This window comes from Brienomyrus brachyistius, chromosome 11 (genome assembly GCF_023856365.1).
Source record: "Brienomyrus brachyistius isolate T26 chromosome 11, BBRACH_0.4, whole genome shotgun sequence".
In the NCBI taxonomy this organism is placed as follows: domain Eukaryota; kingdom Metazoa; phylum Chordata; class Actinopteri; order Osteoglossiformes; family Mormyridae; genus Brienomyrus; species Brienomyrus brachyistius.
Genome location: NC_064543.1, coordinates 4,972,976 through 4,994,451, shown reverse-complemented (window position 1 = coordinate 4,994,451; position 21,476 = coordinate 4,972,976). Strand labels below are relative to the sequence as shown.

At 49.1% G+C, this 21,476-nt stretch overlaps 2 protein-coding genes across 6 annotated transcripts in view; both read left to right on the top strand.

The window, feature by feature from the left end:
• lrrc28 (leucine rich repeat containing 28) overlaps positions 1-5,741 on the top strand; it is a 22,929-nt gene extending 17,188 nt beyond the window's left edge. For both annotated transcript variants that reach the window (XM_049031352.1, XM_049031350.1), the window contains exons 9-10: positions 2,947-3,106; positions 4,215-5,741. In XM_049031352.1, the coding sequence (XP_048887309.1) occupies positions 2,947-3,106; positions 4,215-4,284 (230 nt within the window). In that variant the 3' untranslated portion in view covers positions 4,285-5,741. The remainder of the gene's footprint in view (positions 1-2,946; positions 3,107-4,214) is intronic.
• An 11,844-nt stretch (positions 5,742-17,585) lies between these two features.
• LOC125751831 (myocyte-specific enhancer factor 2A-like) overlaps positions 17,586-21,476 on the top strand; it is a 52,385-nt gene continuing 48,494 nt past the window's right edge. The window contains exon 1 of one of the 4 annotated variants that reach the window (XM_049031204.1): positions 17,586-17,739. The gene's annotated coding sequence lies outside the window, so the exon portion shown is untranslated. Of the gene's footprint in view, positions 17,740-17,834; positions 17,857-17,888; positions 18,606-19,668; positions 19,690-21,476 lie in introns of those variants that run through there. The other 3 variants (XM_049031205.1, XM_049031206.1, XM_049031208.1) reach the window with 3 other exon arrangements.

Sequence of the window (21,476 nt, the reverse complement as noted above, 5' to 3'; positions counted from 1 at the left end):
GCTGCGTTAGGACCGCACACATGTCATTGCATAAACATGCAGGGCTGCGTTAGGACCGCACACATGTCATTGCATAAACATGCAGGGCTGCGTTAGGACCGCACACATGTCATTGCATAAACATGCAGGGCTGCGTTAGGACCGCACACATGTCATTGCATAAACATGCAGGGCTGCGTTAGGACCGCACACATGTCATTGCATAAACATGCAGGGCTGCGTTAGGACCGCACACATGTCATTGTATAAACATGCAGGGCTGCGTTAGGACCGCACACATGTCATTGCATAAACATGCAGGGCTGCGTTAGGACCGCACACATGTCATTGCATAAACATGCAGGGCTGCGTTAGGACCGCACACATGTCATTGCATAAACATGCAGGGCTGCGTTAGGACCGCACACATGTCATTGCATAAACATGCAGGGCTGCGTTAGGACCGCACACATGTCATTGCATAAACATGCAGGGCTGCGTTAGGACCGCACACATGTCATTGCATAAACATGCAGGGCTGCGTTAGGACCGCACACATGTCATTGTATAAACATGCAGGGCTGCGTTAGGACCGCACACATGTCATTGTATAAACATGCAGGGCTGCGTTAGGACCACACACATGTCATTGTATAAACATGCAGGGCTGTGTTAGGACCGCACACATGTCATTGCATAAACATGCAGGGCTGTGTTAGGACCGCACACATGTCATTGCATAAACATGCAGGGCTGTGTTAGGACCGCACGCAGGTTTATGTGGTGTGTTGTGTGTACTAATCTTACACATCATTGTGGCAGAATTACAGCAGTGTTTGTTAGAACTGTGTTACCTCCTACCCGAGCCCTCTGTGAGTCAGCATAGCTTCAGCCCCGTCACATGGGCGAGCTCAGCTCAGGTGAGATCCGACTCTGCCTGGAAGAGAAGGAGGCATCCGGTAATGGGGGACGCTGGTGCCACCACAGAAAAGAGGTGCCAGTGTGGAGGATCCGCGTGACCTTGAGGGCCTGTTGGGTTCGATGCCGTTCCCCTGGGAGCCCCCCACCCCCCTCGCCAGCACCGAGATCTTAAACGTGATACAAGAAACAACTGGGAGCGGAAGGCAGGCAGACCAGGGGGGGGGGGGGATGGGGGCATTTGGGAAGGTCAGACTCGGCAGGATTGTGGGTGAAGGAGGGGGTGGCAGCTGGCATAGCCTGAATCGGTAACGGGCCGAGACACTGGGGCATTTTCACATGGCCTGCTGCCCCGTTACTGCTGCTATTTGATTGGAGGAGCCGATGTTCTGGTTGCGATCGTGATACTGCCATTAGGTCACTCAGGGTCACGGTAAACTCACCGTGAACCTTCAGTGTGTTGTCTGAGAGTCCAGAGGGAACAGGCAGTATCCAACAGCGACTGAATGTCATTCATGTTTACAGCAGGATACTTTCCTGGGTTTCGTTTAAGAGGTACTTCCTAAGGGTCCAAACACAAGCCTTCTCCTGGACTGAACCTTCAGGTTTGCTGTCCTGAATCAGCTCTTACCTGCTGGCCCTTCCTGTCCTCTCACTGAGCACCATGTCCTGTATCAGAGAGGTGCTTTGTCAGAGAGGTTCTGCTTGATGGTGGCTTCTCGCCAGCTCCTTCATGCCTCCCTCACCCCACCTTTAATCCAGCTGTGTGTCCTGTGGAGCCTCACTGCTGTTCCTTTGAACATACACACATACCATAAACAGGCAGTGAGACCGTAAGAGGTGACGGGGACAGGTCGAGACAGGCCCAGGGAGGGCGGCCCTGGAAGAGGGTGGCGGCGAGGCCCAGCTAGGAGATCCTGCAGGGGCTCGCATAATTACAGGGTTAATGACGCCCATTTGGCATGTGACTCCAAGCGCCTTAGCAAGCCGTAAATGCAACGCTGTGTTCCCTGGGAGCAAGGAGAACGCAGGAAACCGGTCCGTCACGCGTCAGGGCAACGGGGCCTGTTTGCCGCCGTCTCACAGCAGATTTCCTTGGCAGAGCCCAGTCATTTGTGAGTGAGGTGTAAGCCCCACCCCCCAGTCTGCCTGGCGGCTCAGCGGCCCGGACATAATCCAGGCCATAATGTTTGTAAATGTTCATCCATTTATTACCAGTCACAAATCACCGATGAGGCGGGAGGATGTAAGTTAGGTCTTTTCTGAGCAAAATCACACACGGCTGAGATGGATTTCACAGGTGGCAAGATTCCTGCAGCCTGCCAAGATGTGGCCATACTGGTCCTCTTGAGTGGGTCAAGCCACATGGAAGTCATTAGAGAGGAGCCCCCGCTCCCAGGGAAGGGGGGAGGGCCCTATTAGGAGCGGTGGAGCAGGCATCCCTCTAATTTGATGGTTTGGTTTGGCCTGCCCAGCGGGCTGCGGCGTGCCAGGCAGGGGCCCAGACCGGAACGTGCTTGATTAGCACAGAGCAGGCACTGCCATCTTCACGTGACAGGGCTAAACGGGGCCAGCCTGGAGTTAAACTGCCGTTTCAGGGATTTGCAGGGTCTCAAAACATCGCTCCCGAAAAAAAAACACACTAAGCCTTTTTCTGTCCCCAGGTGCCAGTTAAACATGGGGAGTTCAGGCAGATTTGTGCTAAAATGAGCTATTAGGTTGCGTATGATTAGGGCGGAGCAGAAAGCTGTCTTTTCCAGCAGAATGTTCTGGTGATGTCTTGCCGGGTCCCTGGAGCTATGAAAGCTGATGTAACACGCTGTGTAGCAACGGCGGCTGTCTTACAGTGGTGACGTCAGGGTTACGGCAGGCCGTCAGGGTGGGCCAGTTATCTGTGCATCGTTTTGTGTTGCAGGTAGTGTAGGGAGGTGCAGGCGCGCCCTTCTTAGCCCCCGTGCCCCTGATGTGCCCCTCTGCTGCTGGGTGGCATCGCGCGGAGCATGCGACTGGGGCCCTCGCCACCCTAACGCTGCCCCTGTTTTTCCCCAGAGCCGGACTTCCTGCCTCCCATGGCCCTGCCACGGAGTCTGCTGGAGCTTCTCTACTGCCCCCTGGGGCATTGCCACCGCTGCAGTCAGGCCATGTTTACCATAGTCTACCCCAAGCTGTTCCCCCTCAGGGAGACGGCACTGGCGGGGGTGCATGGCAGGTAATACCACCCGGAGTCTGGTAGCAATCAGTAAACAACCCCCCCCCCCCCCTGCCCCACCCACTATTGTGTGCCATCATACTGGAAGCTACCGCCCGACTGCAGGGCAGGGGAAATGCACTAATGAAATTAACGTGTGATCATCACAGTGACCAGCAGGGGGCCCCGATCTCGACTTGCTCAGCAGACATGCAGGATTAGTGACATGTAATACATTAGAGGAGGAGAGGAGCTCAGCACCTGGAAAGGACGTCCTCCGTGAGAGAGTACGGCAGCCAAAGGCAGGTCAGCGCCAGTACTGTGGAATAACCAGACCAGACCTGGCTTTGACTTTTGCTGTCACCTGCGGAGTTAGGGAGTCGGGTCAGAGGTCACACAGCGACTCTCGTTTGTGGCTTTTAATTCATGAAGGGCAGAGATTATTTCACGCGCTTTTGTTCATTACCGTGAAATCTGTATCCGACGAGCACTCTGTCACCGCCGCGTGATTTGCAGCATGGTGCAGAGGCCAAGGCGGTACCAGGTGCCCCCCCCCCCACGGCGTCAGCAGCGGGGTGCTGGTGCCATGAGAATCAAGCCTCCCGCACTGCGCTGATTCCCTCTGACAGCCCCGCAGCACCGCACGTCCACCTGCTGCCTGCTGCGTCTCGTGCTGCTGTGGGCTCCTCGTGGTCCTGTGCCGCCGGGGTCCTGCCAGCTGGAGCCTCCGGACAGGTTTATTGTGAGGGACGTCTGTGCCCCTCTGTGCCTCCCAGGTGCATGGATCTCCTCTCCAATAAGCAGGCCCGTCACCCTGTGGGAGTCTGAGCCGTTCGCCGCGTGACGCCGTGCCGCTAGGCTAGCCATTAGCATAGGGTCCCCTAAGAGCTGCCTCCCCCTGTGCTGCGGTGCCCCCTGGTGGTCCTGTCTTCCTAGAGAGAGCCAGTAATCAGACGGCACCGTGAGGCAGAGAGCTAGGGCCACAGCTGGTGCTGTTTGCCTTCCAGCCCCCCTAGAGAGTGGGGGCATCACACCCCCTTCTCCACCTGCTGCCACCTCATCTGCTCTCCCCTTCCCGCCCCACGCATCCACCTAAGCACCACCCCCTGCTGTGTGTCTGTGTTGCCAGGACGACAGTGAGCTTCGTGGCTTACTGCTGCTCCGGTCAGTGTATGCGGACCTTCGACCTTCAGAGCTGATCCCTAGGCCTGATGCTACCCCCACCCCTCCATGAAAAAACACAGAAGAGGACTGGAGCCGGCATGCCGACAACTTCCCAACTGAGGCCAAGCCAGAATCCCAGTGGCCTCCCAGGCCAGGACTCCAACTGGACGGGCACGTCTAAACACAGAACAGAGCCACTTGGCTGGGATTTCACACCGTCATTAAGTGACCTGTTTTAATATTGTTTTTTTTTTTCTTTTTACACAAAGCTACTACATTGGCTGCTGACTGATGAGGAATGAGAAGAGTTTGTAAATACTGTCAGCAGCCTGAAAAGAGGCCTATTTTTCACCTTCGAGTAGCACACACTCCATTTACACTAAAATATGACTTTCAATTATTTTTGTCAGCATCCCACTCAGATGAACATTTGTCATATTTTTGTACGAGGCAAGAAACTAATATAGGGGACCCCTCATCTGCAATACAGAACACAGAAAACTAGGGAGACTCGAGGAGAGGTGTGGATTTTTACCGAAGACGTGTTATGTCTCTGAAGCGGGCAGAGGGGCCTCCAGCTGCCGTTAAATCACACCGTTCAGGAGGCTGTTCTCAGACCTGGAAACCAGGGCGCTTGTTTACAGCTCTGATTCTGTTTCCTTATCTGATCTTTGCAGATCTGTTGATGGTGAATGTGTATTTTTAACAGCGTGACCCGCTGGAGGTGAAGCTGTTTTGCTTTGCAGCTGTGCATGTGGTGTGTTTGAGAAAATGAAGATGTGCGGATTTTTTGTTACGAACGGCGTGCTTTTCCGCACGGGGGCCTGACTTCCAACATGCCTTTCTTTCTCCGTGGCGTTCATGTCGCGTTTACACAGACAGCTGATCCATCTCGGCCCTGCCGCTTTCATAACGACCTTTCCCGTGGCTGTAGCAGACCGGGATTCATTCCAGGTGCGATTCGTGTACAGTATGTGTACAGTATGTGTACCAGTTCTCCTTAGTAATTAACAACACTGTAAATGTGAAGAATAAAGTCGGAAACACTTTGTAGGCCATACGTCTGCGATTTCAGCCTGGATATGTGAGATGAAACTGACATTTGGAGTGAAATCTGCTCGTTAGCATCCAGACGCGATGGAGTCCTCGGCCTGGGTGTTTATGAAATGGGACTGACAGGCGTACCCCTTGGCTCAGTCGCCCATTGCACGCGTTCCTCTCCAAAGGCAGCCGGGTCGCTGGACCCTCATCTCAATGCTTTCTGACTATAAAGTGAACTTCCCCTCTGTGTGAGAGGTAGATGAGGTGGAGTCAGTGCTCAGAGTGAAGACGACAAACCTCACGATGCCCCAGAGCAATGAAGCTGCCCGTAATCTGTACTGCCTGGGATTAGCGGACGGTGCTGGGGCTTTCTGACGTTAGCGATGTTGTGAAACGTTACCACTGCCCTCCTGACGTGTGTTTCAGAAATAAATGACTTGCTATGCTGAAATGGGTGTGCGACTGTTTCTGCGCAGGGCCGGGGGATGAAATGCCTGATTCCTGGACCCGTGCCCCCCCCCCCCCCCCCCCACCGCATTCCCAGAGTGAGCTGCACTCGACTCTCGCTCCTGCTTCGGATTTGTGAATAATTTCCCACATTTACGGCTCTGGCGCTTTTGGCCGTGGTGCGTATTTATACTGAGCTCAAACGCGGCTCACAGCATCTCGCGCCTGTTGTCCTTGACAAGGAAGCTTCGATGGAATGCGAAAGCCTAAATATCGATTTATCAGGGCCTCTCCATGCCTAAAAAAGGCAACATACTTACTCAGCCTACCGTTATTTCTCTGTTGTTTCTCTTGGAAGCTGAAAAAGCGAAGTTCCTCGTTCCAGGATTGGTTTGGCGGGCTGTCTGGCGGGGGGGGGTGGGATCTCTGCCTGTCATGGACGATCCAAGGTGCACTGGGCTTCGTGTGCCTCGGCTCGGCACACGGAGCTGCAAGGGGTGGACAGGGAGGAGGGACGGCCGCTGCAGACCAGAATGTACATCGCAGCAGAGTGATTAAGACCCGCGGCTGTGGCACTGTGGTGGCTGTGCAGTTTGCCTGCTTCGACTGTGTTTAATCTGAGTATTTTCAGCTTTCAGATTACGATGCTGGAGAATGTGGATATGGAGTGTTTTGTAATTAACCGTTCTTTACATGAAACCTCAATCTGAAGCGAAACATTGAAAATATTTATTGTGCTGAAAATGTTCCTCTCATGGGTAGCAGCTGGTGATGAGGTCAGACACCTGGTACAGGTGTATTTATCCAAGGATCCGTCCCCCTGTGTGGATACCAGGTGCGTCGCCTGTCTGTCTCTCCGGTGCAGTCATGGCTGGCAGAGTTAGATGTGTTTCCACAGAGATACAGGTCTGTCAGATAATAACCAGGAGGGCTGGGCTGCACCTTCCCCCGCCACAAGGCTTGGCTCTCGCTCTTTGCCCGTCCTCTGCCTGTGCGACGTAGGAGCCACAGTAGGCTGCCCATTAATCTCGTCTCCAGGGGCACGCAACCCTGACACATCCATTATCCTGTCGCTGGGCTTGGAGCTGCGTGGAGGTGGGACGCCCTTCATTGGGCAGCGTGCAGCTCGCCGCGGATGCAAGGCGTCCTGATGCTTTGAGGTCTGATCCATCTGTAACGTCGTTAATCCGCTGGGAACATCATTCCGGTGCCGTGCCGCCTGCGTCTACCCACTGCTCTCTGGATTCTTACGCGTTCATTACCGGTGAGTCTCTAGAGCGTTCTCTGTTTACGGAGAAGGTTATATGTTCACAGCTCCCGTTGGGGTCTTTGCTGTGAGCCATGTTTCTGTGGGCTTAAATCCATCCATGTGTACTTTTCAGAACACTTGCCACTGTCGTTCCACTCCATGCACAGGACATGCTTCATGGAAATGTCTTCCGAGGCACCTGGAATTGGGGGGGGGGATCTCCTGTGGATGTGGACAGGAGCCCAAGGAAAACAGGAATAAGAGTTCCTGGTTGGACTCGCAGGCTGGTGTGTGGGCATGGCGCCTAGCTGTGTGGCCCGCGGGCCTGGCCTGGCACCATAGCCGAGGTGCTGCCTATGCCCCTCCCCTCGTGGGGTCATTTAGAGACTCACCAAGGTAAATCAGGGTTAATTCCAACATGTGAGCAAATTCTGCAAACTAACTGAGAGAATTTGGCTACCCCTCTAGCATAGGCATCCCTGTTTGGTCAGGTCGGCTCCAGGTACGATCATGCTGCCACTTAATTAATGAGCCCTGTCCTTCATGTTTCCCAGAAGCCTTTGCAGCCTGACTGCTCTGACGGGCTCCTGCCCCCCCGCAGTCCCCGTCTCGCCCGACTGGCTGTCACAGTGTCATGCTTTTGTTCCTCACAATGGCTAGGTGTGCCCGCGTCTGTACTGTCCATTGTTCTGTCAGTGGGGATGTGAGGGGGGTCCATCAGACTGGAGGGGTGCTGGACCCCAGTCCGCCCTCACACACAATGGGGGGCCGAGGTTAGGACCATGGGGAACAATGAGAATTCACCATTAGCACGGATGTCCCCAGTGGGGGGTGTGTTCCTGCCTGCTTGGTCATGGAGCGGGGAGCCTTTTGGTGTGATATCTGCTCGATCTTTATTTACACATAAATCTAAGAAAATTAAGAATATAGAATTTATAACTAGGTTTGTTTTTGCGTATCGTCCATTTATCCAGCTGATTCCATCTGCGCAGAGATCTGAGGTGACTTTATCATCTCATTTACCTCGGAAGACCTTTATCATCCACGATCTGAAGAACAGGCTTGAGAAAGTGAGGTCGGTGTCCACACCTAGACTGTCAGGCTTGACGAAATACCCGCTGGGTTCGTCCGGCGCTACCCGCCGTAATGAGCCCGGCGGCGGAGCCGAGGAGTATTGGGAGACAGGCAGGGTTTGAATAAGAAAGGGGAAATCTAAACCAGCTGCGTGCTGCTCGAAATCTGGCAGTGCGCTATGTAGCATTTCTAACACCACTCGCAAACATTCGGCCGGGAGGACAGAAGTAGGGAGATTCATTTCGGCTTTGAATTTTCAAATAAAAATCAATTTGTGTTTTCCGTAAGTATCCCCCTCTGGAGCATGTCAGAAATGATTTGTGATTAAGTGCTTTTAGGATTAGCTGTGGGCTGCTGTGTTGGTGCCGTTTCCTGATCCCGAATCTCCATGCTGTCAGTCCCTCTCCAATTCTGTTCCTGAAATGGTGAGAAGCTGTTATGTATAATACTGGGGATTTTAACTGTTTAGGATAACAGGATTTCTGCATCTGTATCCTAAACACGAGTTAAATATTAGCTGGTGCATATTAGCTTTTTGCTTGTGTGATAGAAAATGGCTTGAAAGATTTCTTTGAGGTGCTTTTTAAATAGATCAGCGCTCAGAGATGGAGGTGAGGGAGAGACTGGGAATGAAGACGAATCCAAATCCGGTGGCGGCCACCAGGAGTCAGGAAGGCGTTCAGGCACATTTTTAATACAGTTCATGAGAGGAGGGAGAGACGGGCTGACAGGGAACACGGTAAGCATGCGAGTGAGTCTCCGAGACTGTGGGACAGAGACAGGAAATGATTCCGGAGGTAGCAGGGGGAAGATAAAGCAGACTGCGGGGGGTGGGCTGGCCCCTGGGTGTTGGAAAGTCTGAGGAGACGTTATTCGACAGTGAAACCAGGAGCAACTCCCAGGGCTGAAGAATCCCTGAGCGACGTCTCTGTCCGGCCATCTGGGTCAGGCAGGGCAGGAAAGTCTGTGGAGGTAGTCCGCTTTAAATCCGCTTTAAACACCAGTCACGCAGGGAGCCAGCAGCCCCGACACAGGACTGGAAATTCCAGGTTTCTGGAATGTTTTCCCCAGGGTCTCCTGCCGAAGCCAGAGTCCGTTGTTCTTGGTGAGCGAGGGGGACTGAACTCCATCGCCCGACTTGCCGGCTGTGATGCCGCCGCTGCTCTCAGATCAGGTGTGGGGTTAGATTTACGGTTTATGGAACACTATGATTTTCTAATGGCTGTCACTATATACAGACGATAACTACAGCCATGCCAATTAAGTCGTGTCTCACATGCAGATCGCTCTGACGAAATATTACAGGTCGGAAACATAAACAGCATCATTGAAGGTTAAAGTTTTAAGACTTTTTTTCCCTTCTGCTGGCTGTCCTGGCTGCATCCAGTAAGTGAGCACAAGACAGATCCTCTAACTCAATGACGCGGCGACACGAGATTTTACATAAACGTGGCGAATTTCAGACGGCTGCTTCATCTGGGGCATCCAGGCAAGGAGAAGTGCTGCTGCAAGAAGGTTCTGCAGCAAGTATGGGACTCCCGCTCCATGCCAAAGTTCCCCTCTGCACGTGCAGTCAGGCTGAAGACGGGGGAAACCGGACTGAACCTCTGTGGAACGAGAGAGATTAATAGCTGATGCCTGTGTTTTAAAGGGCAATTGAGGAAGGCGAGCCTGTAGTCCAGTGTAGTACAAATTCAGCACTCGCTGCCAGGCTGCCTGCTCCTTACTCCAGCACGGGTGTCTCCTGCCAAGCTGAGAAGCCCTCGCCACATAAATCAGCCCAAACAAGTCACTGCACTCTGCTTACCTGATGCACGGATGTATTACCTGAGCCTGGCACACAGATGCCGCTCGCATGCCCTCGCTGTTTGTTGTGAAAGAAACAGGTGAAAAAGTTAAGATATTAACCAGGAAGTGTGAGAGCTGTGTGTGTGTTTTAACGGGATGCAGGTGTAAGGTGTCAAAATGCAGAGGAAAGGGTGGTGACGCAGCGCGTGACATCACACCTCATACTCCCCCTGTGATCGACGGTCCCGAGACGACCTTGTCAGCCACGGAATTAAATCATTTTGCTGACGAATGGAGAAACGGATAGTTAAGTCCCTTCTCTGGGCAGGGCTGTCAGAGCGTTAAAATACGGAACAAGTGTTGCATCTCTCAGACGAGGAAAAAAAGCGTGTCCTCGGGGACGAGGCAGGGGAGAGCGTACGGTAATCCGGCGATAAGAGGAATGACATCTCACAGAATGGTACCTTTTTATTCAGATGGGACAAATCCCCAACTGTTAAAGTTAAGTGGGCGGGCTAATCCTTCACAGGACGGAGAGGAGCCCGCTCATTACGGGGAAAACGGCGCCAATACGCACTGACTCAGCAGGAGAGCGTCAGCCGCTAATATCTTACTCGGTTATACCTTAGGGGGCACGTTCTAGAGTGCAGGAGGGAGGGGGGTCTTGCCCAGACCTCAAAGAAAAGACAGCTGAGGACTTTGGCCCTGTAATGCGGGACTCATATCAAACATGAGGTGTACTAGAGTCTGGCTTCTTTAACCAAGCACATGTCTGAGACTTTATCTTGCAGGCTTTGTTAAAGATGGACTACAGATTCCAGGGGTCCATAGCCAGCTGCGCCACACCCAGCGTTTACCTCTTGCAAACACAGCCAGCCAGTAACAGGGTCTCTGCGCCTGTGATTGGAAGGTTGCCGGTTCGAGCCCAGCTTTGGCACAATATTCACATCCGTGGGCCCTTGAGCAAAAGGCCCTGAACCGCCCAGCTCCACGGGCGCTGCTGCAGATGGCCGCCCTTCGCTGCCCGGCTTGCTCTCACCTATATGTGTTTGTGTGTCATGGAGAACAAGATGGCGTAGGTGAGAAGAGAATTTCCTCACGGGGATCAATAAAGTGTCATTATTTTTATTTCAGTCAGAACCTGTCATTTCCTCACAGAACTGATGACATCATCACAGCCTCACTCCCCTGAAGTCCTGTCATGGCTCCTTGGTGCCTTACAGTGTCTGATCACTTTGTCACAGAGTTTTCTTCTCATCAGTTAATGGAGAAAAAAGGAAAGAATTTAGGACCTCAGGCCTGACACTCTCCCACCTACCTCTAAGCATTATTACAGTAAGTCATTTTCAGTAGTCCTGGGTTGTTTTCCATTTACCTATTAAAAAGTGACGATTAAAGAAGATCACAACACCCCAGCAAACATCCCAGAGGTGTTGAGATACTACAGTAGACATCTCAGAGGTCTTCAGTGTTCTTTGCAGCTTAAATTAACCAATAAGTAGCTGTTGACATTAGTGCAAGGTTGGTATTAGCCTTAGATTGAGCAGCAGGGGAGAATTCAGGTTGGGGGTAAAGAGCTGCTTATCCGAGGACAGCACTTTCAGACATTAGCCCTTTTCGTCAGTAATCACTGGGTAACGTTCTGGGTCCCAATTCTAGTGCTGGAGTTTGCAACACAATTTGCAGATTCCCTGTTCAGACACACCAAAGAAACCTGGTAATTAGCTGTGTGTGTTTGAGCAGGGAAATGTGCAAACTCTGAGATTCTGGCCCTCCTGCTCCAGAACTGAGGAACGTTGTACTAAATGCTGAACCTTTTTTTTTTGTTTTCAGCTCCAAAGAAGCTAAACAGCCTTTTCCTTGCAGGTGACACATACTGATCTCAGGCCTGAGGACGATTTATCAATAATCTTTTATCAACAAAAGGGCCATCAGGTTCCTTTGCAGATGGGCATCAGTCACGTCACCAGAAATGGCTGGAAGCCTTTCCTTTATCTCATACTCTTGCTAATACTAATGGTAATAGGAGTTGGGGGGGGGGGGGGGGGGGTTGTTTGTGTGACAGCTGTGGCCCCCCATGAAGCTCTGTCACAAAATACACACCGGGGAAGTCTGCATGAATCTGGGATCCCATCCGTCACACCGCTGTCGCCCCCAAAAGGTCGAGGGATGGCAGAGAGGGCAGGATGTGAAATCAGCCATCGAAAGCCAGCTGCTCCAGGCTGGGCAGGAGCTTTTGATGGAGACAGCATAAAACCCCGTGCTGAATATAAGAAGTCCAGTTATTTGCCTGTTGATGTCTTTCTGTGTGCCTCCTTAGGCCTGGGCCTTCATTTTAAATCCCGAAAAACACTCAGATGTGTTTCCTGCCACGATGACTTTGTAGATTCCGTAATATTTGTCTCTCCTAGGTGCTTTTGGGAATTTGTGATTCAGAACTTTTATCTTTTCCTGATTTTAACTTACTTGAAGGCTCCACTGTTCCTCGTGTCGTCCACTTTCATTCTGCTGGCTCCTGCATTTTGACCCGTTTTTTTTTTTTGTCTTTCTCAGATTTTTCTTTGAATTCCGTCTCTCTTGTGTAGGTCCAACATTTCTAATAAGTTTCTAGTGCTTTCTTTGAAGTCGGAGGGCACACTCTCAAGGTGATTTCTTGTAAATCAGATGACCATGTTCCTTTTCAGCTTCACTTGGAGGTCACACATACGTACTTCATCATCTGTTCATAATCTTCGGCAAACAGATTTCTTTGCTGTTTGAACTGGGCTCTTGCATAGTTTGGTATTGAAAATGTGTTCTGTTTGATTTCTGTGAACTATCCGCTGATGTCTAGGTTGCTTGAAGAATATATTGGCAATGAAGAGGTTGTTGGATTCGCAGGGTCTGATTAGTCAATGCCGCTTGATTCCAGCTAAGCGCGTCCAAGGCTATACTGGCCAACTGAGTTTCTCACCTTCTCACTTCTTACTATGGCATTCCGGTCTCCCGTCGCCAGGTGCATTATCTCGCTGCATTTCCTCTGTATTTCAGTCTGAATCTGGTCACAGAACTTTAGGATTTTCCTCTTTGTCAGCAGCACTTATTAGGGCATGAGCCTGTATAACTGTCATATTGAAGGGATGAGGGGAAATATCCCTCAGCCACAGCATCATATCCAGTTACGGTCTTTTCAGTGCCCTTCCTGACTATGAAAGCCACACCATTTTTTCAATGTTGTCCAGTTTCTCGGTAGATAAAGGTGTGTTCACCTAACTGAAAGTCCCAGGCCAGTCCATTTAAATCCGACAATGACAAAGAAGTTGAATAACTTGAAGTTGAATAATTAAAAAAAAAAAAGTTAAATCTCTGTTTTTAAATCCTGGTTTAATCGTGGTTCTGCTGACAGGAGGCTACGCTGAGCAGCAGGTTGCTTCCAGGTTCAAAATGTCTAAGACAGCAGTAGACAGGAATAAGGCGCAGCAGGAGACACTGGGAACGACCAGCAATCAGCCAGGCAAAGGGCAGAAGCGACTTTCTAATGCCAGGGATGACCGTCAACTTATCTGGCAGTGCCTCATAAATTGGAGGATGGCCTAAAGTAACCTTCCGAAAAAATGGGAAACATTAAGTGTTGTGAAGTGCAGTGCTAGGAAAAATCATTACAGGCTTCTAGAAGTCCCATAAAGCAAGGAAGAAGCCCTACATTAATGAGAAGCAGGGAAGAGTCAGGCTGGAGTTTGCAAAAAAAACAAAAATGTATATTTTACACAGGTGCATACCCTTAAGTTGAGAAATGAGTGAAACTGAAAATTTTGCTGTGGTCTCTAATTTTTTCCACTTTTGTCTTTCCTTAATGCAGCCTTCCTTATTTTAGTTCCATTCTTTCTCCGCTCCAATGATGATCCTTTCTTTGAAGCTTCAGACTTTCTTTTCCAGCATGGCAATATCGTAAATTGGACGTCCAAAGGCTTTGATCCGCCTACATCATAAACACCAGCTGGACCCCAAAGAATCGTCAGGTCTCTTCAGTAGTGCCTTCTAAACAGAGGGCCCGTATTTCAGCGCTACATCATTATTCATTCTGGTTTGTCCGTCTTTTTCTGGGTAACGTACAGAAGTGGTTCACGTTGCCTTCTTCCGCACAGTTTGAAATAGTGTCGTCGCCGTCGTCACCACTGTGATCCTCCTCCACTAACACCTCTGCTCTTCTGTATCACTGCTGGCCAACAAGCTGGTGGTAGATTTCGTCTGGCACTTCTGCTTAGACCTGTTTGCAATGGGTGACTGACAATCCTGCCCTGACAAGACACCGTAGCGTGAGGAGGACGGCCGTAGGTAGCGAAAGATTAAGGATGGAAAAGGTGGCTTTTATAAGTAGGTCAGTGTCAGATTGGAGCAGAGAGAAACATCACCAATCAATGATAAAAGCACATGACAGCAGAGGGTGAAAAACTACCCCCACCTCTTCATGGAAATGTCTGCTGTTCCAGTGCTAAAATCTATGTGGAAAAACTATTTAGGTGTGAATTAATTGTGTGAAAACCAACTGAGTCTGAAAAATAAGTGGAAATGCTGCCGAGGATCTACAATAGGGCTGGAGCAGCAAACAGCGATGCAGGAGCCAAAAATCCTCAGTTCACACTCACTACTTAGAGCCCAGATGGCGTGGAATGGCTTGGAATGTCCTGGCAGGGCTCAGCGCTGGGTGCCTTCTGAAGGGATAGATGTCTGCACTGTCCAGGACCCAGGAAAAGGAGACAAATCACATACAGCAAATGGATGGGAATCGGCTAGATAATGATGCAAAGTATAATGGAAAGTTACTCAACTGCTAACCAGATAGCTGACATCTATATTTTAATGGCTAATTCTGAGACTGGGATGAAATGAAGACCAATAAAGCGTGCTTGTTCAAATTACCTACCCTAGTGGCCAAAATTGTGGCAGCACCTAGCATTTCTGGCATTATGCTTTAAAAATTACTATACTTATACTGGCGGTAATATTTATAAACAATCAAAGAATATTACAAATATCATACATTGGATGATTAAATAAGTAACTGGAGCAACTGTTAAAGTTCTGCAATCTCTAAAATTTGGAAGTGTTTCCACAATTTTGCCACTAGTGTGTGATTGATACTGGTCTGGAACCCTTCCTAAAGGTACTTAATCTGCTCAAGTGAAATGAAAAACTGTACAGATGGATAAAAAGGCATCAAGTAAGCAAACAACGACTCGTATTTGAGTTGGTTTTTTTGTGTTGGCAGGTGGGGGAGTGCAGGCAGACTGAGTGGGTCAGGCAGCTTGGCGTCATTGGTGGGTTTCTGAAAAGAGGCAGAATCATTTATAACCGTGGCAAAGAATGTCAGGAAGCCAGGGGTGGGGTAAAGACACAAGCCCGGGAGATATGGGGACTTTTTGGGAGAATGAAGCTGAGCCTTCATTTGTGCATCTTTTACTCTCTGTTTGTGCGGTAAATCCATCGATCTGACCTGGTTCCCATTGAAATAAACCAGGGCTGAGATTGTTTTTGACTGAGTCCTTTGGACATGGAGGTTAGAGGAACCACCATTAGTGGTTTACTTACAGGAACATGACAGATGCTTGACAGAAAATGCCTGTCGCTTTCTGCTGCTGAAGCAGCGACAATATAATCTGGCATCATGTCAACGGGAAAGTTCCTAAGAATTCTGGATTCTCCCCCATGGGGAAATTGTTGCAGTTTTCCCATGGAAGATTCCCCCCCCCAGCAGAGAAGAAATGCTGCATGGTGGGGCAGAGGGGGGCCAAAACAGCTGGGAAATACAAGGTTCCCATATCAGAAATATTTTAACATCAATTAACAGTCAGCAAAAACTGTGAGGAATACATAAGACCCATAAAAAGTAATAAAACAAATATCTCTGATATAGGTAACTTTCCATTCATGCTAATTTGGGAGGGATGCACTTCTACTTGATAATGTAATGATTTGCCAGGGAAAAGCCATAGTGAGACTCGAAACCCCCTCCCCTCTCAAACCGCCAGCTGTGACTCCCAGCTACATGATCAGGAACCGAAGGCCCCTTAGTGGGGCTCTTAGGATCAATACAATCTAAAATCTGTTGCGTTCTGCTTTTTTTTCATGACACTCCAGTACAGCAGGTGGCAGTAATGTAGCCCATTTAAAGACGACTATAAAGCTTAACGAGATGATCTGTCAACAGACACATTTTATTACCCATAGTTTGGCAAAAATTAAAAGGCAGCCATCTTCTCACATTACGACGTTTGTGTGTTCTCTTCACTATGCCTCTTTGTCCGTATTTATACTTATGACTGCTCAGCCTACTTTGAGCAAACCTGATCGGTAGAGCAGAACTGCGTAGTCACTGTTGGAAAAAAAAATCATGCTGGAAGGTTATTTTATTGTGCCGGAGCCCAAACTGACAACTGTAATGATAACTGTCTACTTGAAACACTCCAGAAGTTCAGAACCTCAGTCCATTTCGGTATCTCAAAGCCATGTTTTCAGCAGATACTTGTGTTCAGCCATAAGGCTGCGAGCAGGTGTTTTGTGTTTAGTTGAGTGTGCAGTTACAACCCTTGCCCAGAAGCTGAGAAATGTAATTTCACTGACAAATGTTCAGCCGCGGGTACCGAAGGTCACTGCTATTAGCCAGTGTTATTAATGTTCTCGGTGTTTTCCCACAGGTGACCTTTTGTAGGGCAGGGTGGTTCCTAACCCTCGACAATCCAGGAACATGCTATTTGAAAGGTATTTAAAATTCATGGTTCATTGTCTATTAAGTCAAACAGAAAGAGAATATTTACTATGCAATACACTAGCTAGTGAGTTATGTGCTTGTGCTGGAGATCACGTCTGGATGGATGAGATTATTCTGCTAATCAGCCCAGGAACAGCGGGAAATGATCAGTGAGGGTCACTGCCCTTTAATCCTGACAACAGCTACCACAGCAGTGTGGCGTGTCTCTTCACCTGTGACCAATATCTCCACACACACAGTGAACACACACTGATTGTACACACAGTGAATGCACAAACACATATTCACTCTAGACAAAGTGAACATGCACTGAATGTACACACAGTGAATACACAAACACATATTCACTGTATACAGTGAACACACATAAACACACTGAATGCACACACAATGAACACAGTTACACATGAACATAAACATATGAACACACACACACAAACACAGTGAAGACACAGTAAGCACACACTTACATGTGAACACATACTGTGAACACAGTAAAGACACACTTAATGAAGTAGCGGTCAAAGCCCATGTGACGCCCCAGCAAGCTTCACCGCCGATAATAGTTGTCGGGTATGAGTGTTTGCCATGTCGGCGCCCCCTCAGAAAACGCCGCCCTGGGTGACTGCCCATCTTGCCCTCGCCAGGATCCTCCTCTGACACGGTGATACACCGTGATAACGCTTCCAGCGCTCCTGCCACCTAAGGCCGATGACGTCATGCCCCAGCTAGCCGCGTCCTGCGCAAACTCACGACCGAGTCCCGTTTTCTGCCTAGTCTTTAGAGCTTACACTTTAAATAACAAAGCGCGTACTGTTATTAAGCACATAAAATAAAACCCATACACACATACAAATAATTGTAAAGACCAGTTATCCCGATAGCGAGACTAAAGCGCGGTGCTCCAGCCAAAGTGCGAGGCTTTTTAAAGGGCCGGCGGCGAGCGCGGAGGGCTGCCCGCCTCGCCCGCAGCCCGTCAGATGAAGGGAGGAGCCTCGCAGTGACAAGCGGCTGCTTCTTCCTCACTTTGTCAGTTCCCTAAAAATAGATGCCGAGCGGCTGCGAGCGCCCGTCCGCTGCGCTGCGCCCGCTGGAGTCACCAATACGCGCTGAGCCCATCCAGCCAGGGACGGGGGAGAACGGGTAAGCGGCGGAAAATAGCAAGGAAATTACACGTAGGGACATGTCTGTGTCAAGGGGAGGGAGGGAGCTAATGAGGGAGGGAGAGAAGGAGCTGGAGGGAAGCGGGGGAGCAGCGATGTAAGCAGCCGATGCGATGTTACAGTAGTGTGATGCATGTTACCGCGAGAGGGATGCGTCCCTGGTGCATGATCCACCGCTTCTGCCATAAATGTAAATGTAATGTAATGTAATGTAATGTCATCCACGGAGAAACTGGTCCGATGTGGGACTTACTCAGCCGAACCGGACAGCGCTCGTTTCACTCACTTTCAAGCCTCGCGGCGGGGCTTTTGCTCCAGTGTTTGTGTCTCTATTTTATAACTTTACATTGTCCGGGATGAGTCTGATGGCTCTCAGCTGCTGCCTGCCTACTTTCCGTACGTTTCGCAGAGATTGCGTAGTTCGGTGCTGATGAAACTTGTTTGGTGGGACTGGTGTAAGGGTGCTGGAGCACCCATTCGGGAAAGGGCGCAGGACGGGCTGACAACTGCAGGAAAACGCCCTCAAGTCCGCCAGCTGCAGCGCTCGCATCAGCCTTTGACTGTATCTCCGCTTTAAAGACCCGATCCTTTTTGAAACAGGGTTCGGTATGCCAAACTTTTCAGTCGTATAAGCTTCTAAACACTTAATGAAGAAGGCTGTTTTATCTCAGGCTCAACGCCTTCAAACACGGTCAGACAGTGGGACAGTTTTACCACCTTCATCACGAAAATGAAGCTTTTACTGTAAAGTAGTTGCTAATGTGCAGTCTGCTTGTGTGTACATAATAGCTTATAGTTACTCAAAAAGACTATCGGCTTTATAGCGTTCTTTTGGAAAAAGAAAAGGTAATGGTAATATTTATTTTCCCTTAAGTCGTATATATTTTCATTGTGAGCGCTGGATTCTGCTGGCTTAAATATGCTCTTAAAGTCGCGTTTCGTGATATCCGCCATTTGTCACCGTTTTAGTTAAATGTCTTGAGATTGTTAGACATCCTTTCTTCTTACATTAAATGTTTTTTGTTGTTTCGTAAACATCCGGAATTTCGATAGTTTATTTAACGGTTCTTTATGCGTATTTATTGCGTATTGTGTTTTTTATTGCATATCTTGTTTTTCCACTGGGCATCCTTAATTAACAGTTATAATGCACCTGTTATTAGACTTTTTGGCTTAAATGCTTCATGGATCCCTTTGGACAAAATGTCCGTTAAATAAATAAAATTAAAACGTTACCTAACCGTGTGTTCGCCGGTGAAACAGATACTAATTTCTTAAACTTTACGACCACTTACTTAAGCAGCTAAACGGTGAATTAGAAACCATTAAGGAGAGCAGAAGGGAAAGGGGCTGTAAAGGCACTTTGCATGTCTGGGTTTCGTGACTTGGTCCTTCAGCTGGGGCGGAGAGAGGCGGCGTTCGGCGCCTGGCCGCAGACAATCGGGGCTCCGCGTCCGTCCCGCTTCGAGACATGGGGCATCACCGGAGCCCACTTCCTTATCACTGACATGTCCTCATTTTTCCTGCGACATGTTTGCTCATGCTTGGTGTGGGAGCTGTGGTTCGCAAACCAAGGCTGCTTCTTGCTGATGGAGGCTAGCGAATACCGAGTACTGACAGGCACTCGCTGTATGCATCGGGGCAGCGGCGATAGGTGTGTAACCCAGGGGTAGTAGGTTCGAATCCCCCGGGACAGCTTTTGTGCTGTTATGTGCGAGCTTAACGAAAACCCTTCGAGCACAATGTCTAGCTGAACAAACTGTTGTATATTATAACTGACTAAATGCACTTGTTTCGCCAGATTTATAACAAGGCTTTGAAGCCCTATGAATAATTAATATAATTGATCTCGGTTGCTTGCCCTTGACAAAGCACGGATTGAAATACATCTGCTTGATAAGATTTTGAGGGACATTAAAACAGTGAAGAGGTCAGTATAATGTTTTTCTGTGACGTCGTTATTCTTATGGTGTAACTTGTTTATTTGTTTGTCATAGCTGTAAGTTAGGAAAGCTGAAAGTGTCATTTCTGGTGTTTGTTAATAAATTATGCCCAACACCTTCCAACAGAGAACTCTGTGAGGGCTGAGGCTCTGTGTATATGTGTTTCTGCATTCCTTTTTGTAATTGAATCCATATCCATTTAAGAATATTACATCGGTGCTTGCCTGCTGGTTGGAAGCAAGGCAGGGCATATTCAGGGATTATTTATGCTGCTGTAGTGGACTGGGGGGGCTCAGGAGAGTGTCGTTTTATTGCAGGTGAGGCTATAGGCTTCAATCCACAAAATATCACTCTTTTTATATCACTTCTCTTAATATTGTTTCAGTTATATCTGGTATTTACAAAACGCAAAGTGTTTTTATTTGCGATGAGTGAAGATCAGCTGTCTTGGTTTGCGAGAGCGCATTAAAGCGTCGTTTAAGGTTTAGCGATGTCGTTTCGTCGCAGCGCCTGCGTCTTACGCATAGAAGGCCCAGCACTAAGCCTCTTTTATTGTGCTTTTTCCATCCTTGCCCTGGTCCTGTACTGTACGTGTGATCTGACCTATTCCGATGCCTCCAGTGTGTTAATTCTGTCACATTTCTGAAAATGATGCTCTGTGTCCATCTGTTAATTATCCACTCAGTGTCTGACATCGCTGGAAGGTATAGCTTCCCAAATGTGCTAATATTCCCTTAAAAATTCCGCCTTCTCTGAGGAAGAGGTGTCTTATAAAGGCATATTTGAAACAGGAACGTTTAAGTATGTTATGCTTTGTATTCCTGATCTTTGGGATCTGATGGTTGTGGTTAAATCATACTCGCCTTCCACACGATCGTCAGCAGGGCCCTTTAAACTTTAGCGTTAAAGCTCTTTCTGAAGAGGCTGTAATCAGCCCTCGTCTTCCTGTCCTGTCACCTGCGTCTGGATCAAACGGGCAGATATTTAGACGGCCTGCTGCAGGACCCCTTGGCTGAATGTTGGGGGGAAGCGTCTTTTGCTTGTCTTGGACTGGTTGTTTCCGCTCCCGCTTCTCCTGTAACCCATAGAAAGGTATCCGCTTTCCCCCAGTGCACCTGCTCAGCTGTGACTGACGGCCCTTTTTTTTCTATCCATCTGTCCCTTTCCCACTGGGTCACCACTAGCCTGGAGCCTATCCCAGGAACACCCTGGATGAGATGTCAGTCCGTTGTAGGCCACATGCGCGCGCGCACACATACATACACACACACACACACACACACACACACACACACACACACACACTGCACATTGTATGTAGGCCAGATAGCCTGACGGCAAGAGGTGGCTGGAGTACCCAACATGCGAACATGGAGATGTGAAGGGTCACAATTTGTGCGCTTCCTGGGATTTGAACCCACAACCTTTGTTTTATTTGCACAATGCTGCTTGTTGAGCTACAGGAGCCAGAGGCGCCCTCTCCTTAATAATGCTGTCTACTTTCAGGTGTTAATTTTGGAATTCATTCCATCCATCCATCCATCCATCCATCCTACCCACCCACCCACTTATAATCTAATTGGTTATTCTATATAGGGGCCTGGATCCTGTCCTCTGTGCCACCCTTTTTGAAATTGCCACAACTGATCTTATTATATGACAGATCTTGGCTTCCTCGTGACCTGGGGAATCGCTTTAAATCCAGCTAAAGTTGTAAATGATGTGGGATGAGGGCTCGGGGGGGTTTGTTGGATGCTGGATTACTCCCATCCAA